The 11019-nt window shown below is 38.1% G+C and overlaps 1 protein-coding gene across 1 annotated transcript; it reads left to right on the top strand.

The window, feature by feature from the left end:
* Window positions 1-322: 322 nt before the first annotated feature.
* On the top strand, window positions 323-10987 carry tpst1l (tyrosylprotein sulfotransferase 1, like). The gene is made up of 3 exons (XM_067376879.1): window positions 323-817; window positions 2268-3418; window positions 9904-10987. The coding sequence occupies exons 2-3, from the start codon at window positions 2583-2585 to the stop codon at window positions 10121-10123; spliced, it is 1056 nt and encodes a 351-aa protein (XP_067232980.1). The 5' UTR covers window positions 323-817; window positions 2268-2582; the 3' UTR covers window positions 10124-10987.
* Window positions 10988-11019: the final 32 nt, after the last annotated feature.

Below are 11019 nucleotides of genomic sequence, written 5' to 3'. Positions count from 1 at the left end.
TGGAGTCAAGACAATCTCACTTCCTCTTTAAAATCCTTCCTGTATTGTTTCTCTTCAATTTGGTTTATTATTATAATGTATTATTGACCATTTAAGGTGCGAACTGAGAGAGATTTAAGTGATTTATCATTTGTCAGTCTCTCTAACCTGTGTGAATATGAGATGTCTGCTGCAAATTTCTACTAAGCTCTTATAACAACACTTTTATCCATAAAGTTGCTTAATGTGATGCTTTTGTAATTCAGTTGTCTCACAATCGAATCGTAAATAGATGTTTTTATCGTCTTTTTGATCGTAAATAGACTAATTTCAGCCCCTCACAAACAACAGGAGGACAGAGAATTTGCAGGTCGTTATTTTTAATAACTCTGACGACCATATGTATGATTTTATTGATTGAAATATATATTTTCATTGACATAATTCCACTGAGGAGAAAAGAGACTGATAAACGTCGACAGGAGTTTGATTTATGACAGCAATGCCATGTCATATAGAGAAAGCCAATGAAAACAATCTTATTGGCAATAGACGTTTGCTGTAACCAATGAAATTTGAGAGTTGCTCTGTAGCGCTGTGGTAACTGGTATGAATTTAAAACCTCTACACTTGTAAATCAGGGTTTCGCTGGAATCGAAATCGTTTGACAGTGAATCATTCCTCAGATTGATTCATGAGAAATGTGTTCGCGGTGTGAGACTGTCTCTCTCAACGTCAGACCTTCCTAGCTCCCTTCACACGATCTTCACGTCTGCATTTCATCAGAGAGACGTGATTCTGGAGAATGTAGGATTCGAGGAGTTGTACTTTCTGTACGGTAAGGCACGACACGCTCAGTTTTGCTGAACTATTTAGACTAATGGAGTTGTTTTGGTATTTTACGTGTCGTGAGTGTGTTTCACACATAGTTTCCTTGTTGCAGGCCGCCAGTCAGTCGTGCTGGCGAATAACTTTGATCTCCAGGTAGATTCAGTCTTCGGTTTCCCTTACGACCATTTTAAACGTGTCTTCGTGTCACAGCAACAGCATCCAAGTGAACGCAGCTATAATTATGAGCAAACGAATTTTATTCAAGTGGAAAAGCTTTGTTTCAACTAAACATGAATCATAATCTAACGAATCGACCACATATTGCACGATACAGCTCTGTCGACTTGTTGCTTTATTGCAGTACTTGCGCTCACGTTTCCCACAAATCGGCTTCGATCTGATATCACAGACCCGACGCACGCGCCAGCACGCATTAACATTTTGATAATTCGAATTCTGCTGCGATTCCCAAAAATGCGTTTCAGTGGCTCTTAAAAATGTTGTTGAGGTAAAATCAAGATAATGAAGACCACCAGACAGCAAACGACAAGAAAATACACTGTTTAAAGCTATTTAAAAGACTTTTTATGTTAAAAATCTTGTTTACTTGTACATTCGGTTTACTGCATTTTCTCTCATATGATATTCATGAATTATCTGTTTTTAAGCAGGTGTTATTTAGGAGTTTCCTGTGCATAGGTGTTATTTGTGACACTTTGCAACCACAGATGCTGCCCACAACAGGATGTTTTAGAGATTCTAGGTGTTAACATGCATGTTTTGCCAAAGTTTTAAGTTCATGTGTGTGAAAGGTGCTGTAGGCACTCAAAAACAGGTAGGAAGTGTGATCTACTACACGCATGGAGGTAGAAGTGTAACCAAACCGCACCTGCTTATGCAAAGGGGAAACTAGATGTTCTTGTAGATTGGTTCTGGTTAACCATTAAAAAGCAAGATGAACAAACTAAACTGACAAATTGTTTCTTATTTTTATTTGTTACATCAGAAACATTATTTTGATCTATCGATGCTTGATGCTCTGTCGGTGAAGAAGTGGTGTTGGCATCATTACAGCATTGAATGTTGAGTCAATAAGGTTGAGAACCACTTGTACTAGATTACTCTGCTTTGGCCTGGATAACTGAGAATCTTTACAATCTTAAACTACATATGACGGCTAAAAGATTGTCAAGATACACACACAACATTCTTTCCACAGCGTTACCTTGTTTTTCTAGTTACATTTTCCTTTGTCGTGTTAATGCTGGTAATTCAAGCGTAGCTCTTGAGTTACAAATTGCCTGTCTCTAATTGTATAATACTATTACGGTAATGTTTTACTGTAATGGTATTAGATGTGACATTTAATGTAACGTGAGACGCACAATATTAGCCAATGCTGAAACAGACCTGGCAAAATCTGTTTTTGAAAGCGTTTTTCCTTCTCCTTTCTACAGGCACAATGGTGCTGACAGAGAACATAAGGCTTGACTTACCAAGTCTGAGTTTATTGAAGCCCCAAGCAAGGGCCTGAAGAGCTGCTGGCTGGGGAAAAAAATCTGCCCATCCCTTCCCTCCCCCAAAAACTGTTTTACCTAAGCTGCCGTTCTACATTCTTTCACCGTGACCCTTTCTGGAAAGCATTCGCTCTGTCTTTCCAAGATCCATCCTGACCTTTTCCCCCCTTCTTTCTGCAAAGTCTGTTTTTCCAATTTCGCCGGTCTCATTTTTTTTTTATAACCACAGACCGCATTCTTTCCTAACTATAAGTCATGAGAAAACAAACATGCAACGTTCTCCTGATCTGTGTGGTCATCAGCTCCATCACGGTGTTTTATCTTGGCCTCAGCACGATAGATTGTCCCAATGCCCGTTCTCGATCAGCACATCATGGGTGGGCAGTAAATCTACACGCTGGCAGAAACCTAAGTGACCCGTTACATCTCCCTGAGGAGTACAATGAGGAAACCCCTCTTATTTTTATTGGTGGAGTCCCTCGTAGCGGCACCACCCTAATGCGGGCTATGTTGGACGCCCACCCTCACGTTCGGTGTGGAGAAGAGACCCGCGTCATCCCCCGGCTGTTAGCCATGCAAGCCTCCTGGAGTCACTCCGCACGTGAGCGGCTCCGTCTCGATGAGGCTGGCGTCACCGGTGAGGTCCTGGACTCTGCTGTACGTGCCTTCCTGTTGGAGATCATAGTGGGGCACGGCGAGCCCGCTCCGAGGCTCTGCAATAAGGACCCGTTTGCTCTGAAGTCCCTCTCCTACCTCTCCAAGCTCTTCCCAAAAGCGAAGTTTATTCTTATGCTTCGCGATGGCAGGGCAACCGTACACTCTATGATTTCCCGCAAGGTGACTATCACTGGGTTTGACTTGACGAGCTATCGGGACTGTTTGGTGAAGTGGAACCGGGCAGTGGAGGTGATGTATGATCAGTGCCTGGCTGCAGCGGATGGCAACTGTCTGCCCGTGCACTACGAGCAGTTGGTGCTGCACCCCGAGCGGGTCATGCGCATGCTTCTTCAGTTCCTGGATCTCCCGTGGGACACCGCTGTGCTGCACCACGAACAGCTTATTGGGAAAGCTGGAGGAGTTTCATTGTCAAAGTGAGTGAGTTTGGTGCTTTGATATATGTGCTGTCATACTTTTGAGAGATTTTTGTTGCATTCAAGTTTGTTCACACAAAAATGAAATTCTAAACCTGTAAGACCTTTGTTAATCTTTGGAACACATATTGAGATATTTTCATGAAATCCAAGGTTTTTTGGGTCCCTCATAGAAAGCAATGTAAGTACCGTCATTCAAGGTCCAGAAAGGTATTAAAGACATTTTTAAAATGGTCAACGTGACTACAGTGGTTCAACCTTAAAGCAGGGCTCTCAAGTCTCACGCATTGGGCGTGAGACACACGCATTTCAACCCGTTTACACGCTCACACGCCACACCATGTATTTCTCACGCAGAGAAATCTCCAGGATAACGCACAACAAGTTGCGCCGCTATTAGAGGAATCAAGCGAGTTCCCCAAAGAGTTCAGAAGGCCCTGCCACGCACCAGTTAATCTAATAAAAAAATATAGCTACCGAACAGCCAATCAGAAAATAGAATTACTGTATCCGGGTAAGATTTAGATATTCCCGCCACAAAAATATTTATGTTCTGATTCCAACGACACATTCTGTGATTCACGGGCTCGCGCACTGATTCAGATGCTCGCTGAAGTAGTTAGCTACAGAGGAGGACATCTGTCAGTCACATTGATTCACATCTGGCTACAGACTGATCGTGATCGATGTGGGACCATATCCTATGAGTACAGTAAGTCATACTTGGGTAAAATTGGTTTTATATTCGCACATTCGGACTTCTGATAAATTCAGACTTTCCAATAAATGTGCAATAAATTAATGTTTGCGAATTTTCGAATATTTGTGTATTTAAAGCTGCAGTCAAAAAATGTACAAAAAATATATAATGAGATATACAACATGAATCAATTTTCCAAACCGTGTTTCTGTCTTATCCTGAATCATTATGGTAAACTTATAATAAGTGTTTATATTTGGACTATTTCAGACCGGACTGGTAGGGCTCGCCGCAGAGTATGACTTTGTGACTCGCCATAGACATACCAGACATAGCTCCGGCTAGAATGTTCCTCCGCAAGACGCATGCAGTTCTGTTTATTAACCGCTAGAGGGCCAAAAATCGCGGACAGCAGCTTTAAATTACGATTATTTTGAGAAAATGAGAGACGTTTTTTATTTTTATTTTTTATTCAAGTTGTCGTCACCATTTCTGAACAAACTTATGATTAGGTAATATACACAACAAGTTTGTGTTTTATCTTAAGGTTTTCATTCAGTTTAAAACAGTAATTAAAAACAATATGTGTAAACAAAAAATATAGGCCTAAAGAACAAAAGCATTATAGGCTCAAGCAGCGAGCGGGAAAAAACACTAGTAAAGCAGAGCGCGCCAGTTATCGTGACAAACGTAACGTACATATAAGGTACACTAGCCCTGTTAAAGTTATGGAGCAATGAGAATACTTTTTGTGTGCAAAAACAAATATAATAGGGCTGGGACAATACATTGAATCTCGATTCGCGATACGAAGAATCGGGAGCAATTCTGATATTTTACGATTTATTGCGATTCTCGAATTGATTCTGAGCTTAGTTTTTAAACGGCAGATGGCACTGCTATACGTGCTTTAGAAACACTTGTACGCTGCCTGCTTCTAGTTCCTTTACACACACCACTTAAACCTAAAATAATCATTCATAAAGTTCGAAAAGGTTGAAGCGAATTACAAATCTCGCATCATAAAAGCATTCTGAGCCGAGGTGCAAGTATATTTAATCACTTGCGTGACTCGAACACACGAGCGCTGTCCAGCAGTCTTCTTCATGAGTGGTTGAGAGTGTACAGTTAAAAACTAACCTAGAGCGCCATCTGCTGTTAAAACTGAGCTCAAAATCAATTAGAGAGAAAACATCAGGATCGATCCAGATTCATTGTATCGATCGAGAATCAATGTATCGTCCCAGCCCTAAAAATAATGACTTTATTCAATAATTTCTTATCTACAGTGTCAGGCTCAAACACAGTTCAGCGCTTCCGTGTTTATGTCCGAATGCCGGCTCAGCATTGCTTCAGCTTCACACGCATGCGTCATGGGGCTCACGTGAACAGGTCGGCCAATACGGTCATTACGTTTCTTTCTATAGGGGATTAAAAAAAACTTGGATTTCATCAAAAATATCTTAATTTGTGTTCCGAAGAAGAACGAAGGTCTTACGGGTTTGGAACGACATGAGGGTGAGTAATAAATGACAGAAATTTCGGGTGAACTAACCCTTTCACATGCTTGATGGTAAACACTATATGTCCGGTATTACAATATTTTTACTATGTTGTCTAAATAATTAAAAGTAAAACACTAAAATTAAAGGGACAGTTTACCCAGAAATGAAAATTGTCATAATTTACTCACCCTCATGTTGTTCCAAACCTGTATGAGTTTCTTTCTTACGTTAAACACAAAAATAAGATATTTCGAAGAATGTTGATAACCAAACAGTTGACAGTAGCCGTTGACTTCGATAGTATTTATTTTCCCTACTATAGAAGTCAATGGTTACTGTCAACTGTTTGATTACCAACATTCATTAAAATATCTTCTTTTGTGTTCAACAGAAGAAAAAAACTCATGGTTTGGAACAACATGAGGGTGAGTAAATGACAATTTGTTTTGGGTGAACTATCCTTTTAATTGTTTTAAAAACTAATAGTGAATTTAAGCATCCCAATGTTAGAATGGAGGGTATGAAAAATGGATATTAATTTTGGAGATTTTTGTTGTTAGTGTTTTTAAACATTAACTTTTAAGTGACAACCAACATCAAAATGGCTTTATATAGAAATTTCAATAGTTTTCTCGATTGCTTAAACACATTTCTTGAAATTGAGCCTCCTTTTCTCGAAACTGTAAACGCAAATCCACTTCTCACCAAATTCCCCATACTTCCTATTTTCAGGTCAAAATGAAGCTCTCCTCTCAAAACCATTCAATCTTGCTGAAAAAGCAAACTCATGCCCTCAAAAACACACACACTACAACATGTTACACACTAGTGAGATTAATTCACAACACTGTTACAAAAACCTCCTTTGGAAATCAAGTATCATTTTACCGCTCAATGTTTATTAGAGTGTGCAACATAAATGCAGATACATTAAAAATTAGCTATCAAGTTTTAAGTTTATTTTCATTACATTACTGTAAAAATATCTTGCAGTAGATGAAGTTAAAATACCAAAGAATTGAACATGAACTTGGAATTGCAATACAGTATAGTGTCAATTACAGTACAGTAATAAATAAATTCAGCATTACCATACTATTTTTCTACTATTTTACTAACAGTTTAAGTTGTATCCAAAACAACACTATATATTATATGCACTTATACACTGTGTACTTAGGCACTATGTACTCATCCATGTAGTGCATGAATTGTAAAAGATTTTGTCATTTAACAATTTTGTCATTTAACCTTCCCCTCCACTACGTAATTAAAGCTGCGACAGTTGAGTGCATGAAGTGCCCAACATTCCACGCTTAGTTTTTTCCGTTAATTTAGTGCATCATCTGGGTATTTAAAATGTACTTTTTCTTTTTGGAATTTTCAGTGTGAACACACTATTTGCACTATTTATACTTAAAAACATCATAGTATGCAAAGTATGCAAATTGGGACACATCTTTTGTTTTCTGACAAGACTTTCCCTCCCCTTGGCAGTCCTCTCTAAGTTCTCCAAAAATAAGAAATGTAAGAAGTACTGTGCAAAAAATCAATTTCACAGTTGTGAGTTTGAGGGCTAAAGTACTGCTACTGTGTACTGTAATGATACTGTATGTGTAAAAACCCTGTAGATGAGCCTGTAGACGAACTTCCCTCATAGTCATTCCTACACCGGAACATGGTCAACTATAGTGCTTTGTATTTCATCAAAAATAAATGTCCTTTGATCCTGTCCCCTACTTTTCCTCTCCTCTTTCTCTTTGTCTCCCACCACTTGGATTCATTTTCCAAAGCACACAATCACATGTGGCCCTATTTATATTATCCTGATATTCCGAGTGGTGTGTCATCAGTTTTGCTACTCAATGTTTACACATGTATAAATGTGTGCTATTTGAGTTCACAGTATACCTGAGGTAATTATATTCAGTGTTGAGGGTAATGCATTACAAGTAACATGAGTGACATAATCAGATTACTTTTCGTCAAAAATACCTGAGTTACTTTTTCAAATAAGTAACGCAAGTTACTTCATTTTCCCATTTATTGACTGACAGCTCTCCTGTCCCCATGTTGAGAGAAATCAAGAGTAAGTGCAGAGGTGTTTTGTGCTCTGTGTAAATGTGATGGTTATTCTAGACTAAATAAGAGCATACACATCCTATTCTTTATATTCCAGAATGGCAGTACAGCTGAAAGGCTTGTTAGTTTGAGCTGCGCCCTCTACTGTACATGCATTAATTTGCATTTCCTTCAGCCTGAGGCTTATTCGTTTCACTTTTTGGGTGAAAGGGCCTTAACATTTGCCAAAAATAGAACTTTTTTCCTGACAAACAAACAGCCCAGATGATAAATAGTAATGCAAAAGTAACGTAACCCATTACTTTCCATAGAAAGTAACTAATGCAATTAGTTACTTTTTTAGGGAGTAACGCAATATTGTAATGCATTACTTTTGAAAGCAACTTTCCCCAACACTGGATATATTATGTGTTTGTTTTCTGAATGAGAACACTGTTAAACCTGTGCAAAATGAGGGCATTTTGTGTAGAGTTTTGCAGAAAACATTGAGAAATTTGGAACGCTGGGCCAACTGAACCAGTGAACCAGTGTGGTTGCAATTGAGAAAAACTGTAATGGGTGTTTTAAAACAGGTTCACCTGGGAAAGTTTTTATATATGTGTATAATATAATAATGTTTATTTATTTATTTTTTTTTTTCCTTGAATATAACCTCACACATAAGCCCCACACATGCAGGGAAAAATAGAATTCGTTCCCATGACTTATTAATTTGCGGCCACATTTTATTAATTAATTCCCTTCGTTTTAGTTCAATATTGGCACGTTGACCTAATTTGTTCCCTCATTTTCTAATTAAAGGGTTAGTTCACCCAAAAATGAAAATTCTGTCATTAATTAGTCACCCTCATGTAGTTCCACACCCATAAGACCTTCATTCATCTCCGGAACACAAATTAAGATATTTTTGATAAAATCTGATGGCTCAGCGAGGCCTGCATAGCAAGCAAGAAAATTAACACTTTCACAGATGCTCAGAAAGGTACTAAAGACATATTTAAAATGGTTCATGTGACTACAGTGGTTCAACATTAATATTATGAAGCGACAAGAGTACTTTTTGTGCTCCAAAAAAAAAAAAACTTCATTCATCAATATCTAGGGATGGGCGATTCTAAAACACTGCTTCATGAAGCTTAGAAGCTTTACGAATCTTTTGTTTCGAATCAGTGGTGTGGAGCGTGTATCAGACTGCCAAAATCACACACACCCCTCCCAGTGGTGAACCATTGAAATTTCAGAACACTTATGACTTAATGAAGCCTTGTTTACTGAAATCACGTAGCTTTCACGTTCCGAACCACTGATTCGAAACAAAAGACTCATAAAGCTTTGAAGCTTCATGAAGCAGTGTTTTGAAATCGCCCATCACTAGATATTGTTGAACAAAGTTTTTTTGGCGTACAAAAAGTATTCTCGTCGCTTCATAACATTAAGGTTGAACCACTGTAGTCACATGAACTGTTTTCAATATGTCTTTAGTAGCTTTCTTAACATTTGAAAGTGTAAATGAACTTGCTTTCAATGCAGGCCTCAATGCAGAGCCATCGGATTTTATCAAAAATATCTTAACTTGTGTTCCGGAGATGAACGAAGGTCTTACGGGTGTGGAATGACATAAGGCTGAGTAATTAATGACAGAATTTTCATTTTTGGGTAAACTAACCCTAAAGGCTGTATTTGATACTGATATGGCATTATGAATGTAAGTAAAAGAAAAACACCTTTGTTCTATTTGAGTCTGTCACCTGTTAATAATTTCCATCCAGCATTTCCTTTTAACATCTATGGCTTTTTCAGACAATGGGTCAGACATGCAGGTTTACATTTCCTTGTCAAGAGCTGGATTTAGCGTTCTCTGTGTAAATATATCACTGCATTGTAATACGAGCTGTAAAACAAATATATTAGGGGTAAATAGGGTGTTTGTTTGATCAGAAAGCATTTTCAAAGACCTCTGGTGAGCACTAATTTGGTCACAGGCCTGTATTAATGGAACCAATGGTAGACGTTAAAACTTCCACTGGAATAAGTTGACTTTTAATTGTCAATTCGTACTGCACTTACTCTCTAGAAGACAGCTTATATTAATTTCATAATATCTTAGACTAGCACTTAGGCCTTGTCTGCCATAATCCTAACTACAGTGTTCCTTAATAAATATATAATTGTTCATTGTCTCTTTTATTCCTTTCCAGGGTGGAGCTGTCAACTGATCAAGTAGTCAAGCCGGTGAATACGGAGGCTCTGTCTAAATGGGTGGGCAAGATCCCTGCTGATGTGGTGAATGATATGGCCAACCTTGCCCCCATGTTAAGTCGCTTAGGTTATGACCCTCTGGCTAACCCGCCAAATTACAAGAAGCCTGATTTCTTATTTCTGAACAACACAAAAATAGTGAAGTTAGTCCAAAATTAAAAGGCCGTCTGTGGATACAACCTGGGAATACTTGGAAGCAATAAACATTGTGCATTTTATGAGCACACAAAGCCTCTACTTGAATTAACAACATGTAGGATGACAAAACAGAGCCGCAGGCACTATTGTTGCTTATGGCAAGAGTTTCATAAAGTGATAAAATGTTTTAAAATCTAGTTTTCATGATGTATTGTAAGTTTTTTTTTTTTCAATTAAATTCACTTTAGATGTTTTTTGTATAGATGATGCTATGGTGTTGCTAATAATGTCAGTCTAACGACTGTATTGTGGTTGTCTTTTAATATTTTTTGTAAGTGCTAATGCATGCATGTCTTTGCAAATGTGTCCAAATGAGTGATTATCACACAGGAAACTATGCCTGTTGAAAGAGGAAGTCAACTGTTACACAGAATTACCACTTTTTGTCTTGTTCTCTTTGGACTGCAGGAGTACAAAGGAAGTTTAGACATGTTTCTCAAGTTAAGCTTTCAAAGACAATCTCATTTCGCTGTATGGCTTTTATTATGAATATATGACTTGCATAATAAATGTGGTCCAAATATGTAAGTGTGTATCTGCAGGTCAGAGTAATGGAGGTGTCTCGAAAGTTCTTTGAAAGTTGTGAAGGGTGCAAGGTAGAGTTAGGGGTTTGGCACATATGTTTCTCCAAACTGCAGCTATTCCTGACTCTACTTTTGATCTCTTTTTGATCTCTATGTGGATGAACTCAGTCCTCAACATGCTTTCATAATAAAAGTCCAGCAACAATGGACCAGTCAGTCTCATCATGTCACTTTTTGATGCTTGTTGTAACATGTACTTTTTGTTACATAAAAAACATATTTATTAAATGTTGCTTATTTTGAAAGAAACCTGTGTGAGATAGTCTTATTATT

This window comes from Chanodichthys erythropterus, chromosome 22 (genome assembly GCF_024489055.1).
Source record: "Chanodichthys erythropterus isolate Z2021 chromosome 22, ASM2448905v1, whole genome shotgun sequence".
Classification (NCBI taxonomy): Eukaryota; Metazoa; Chordata; class Actinopteri; order Cypriniformes; family Xenocyprididae; genus Chanodichthys; species Chanodichthys erythropterus.
The sequence above is the reverse complement of the archived record's forward strand: the minus strand, read 5'-3'. Positions and strand labels throughout refer to the sequence as shown.

Bases quoted from the DNA above. Each gene is read 5' to 3' on its own strand.
- tpst1l (XM_067376879.1), top strand. From the start codon at position 2,583: ATGAGAAAACAAACATGCAACGTTCTCCTGATCTGTGTGGTCATCAGC. The intron at 3,419-9,903 runs GTGAGTGAGTTT...ATTCCTTTCCAG, and splicing joins GGAGGAGTTTCATTGTCAAA to GGTGGAGCTGTCAACTGATC.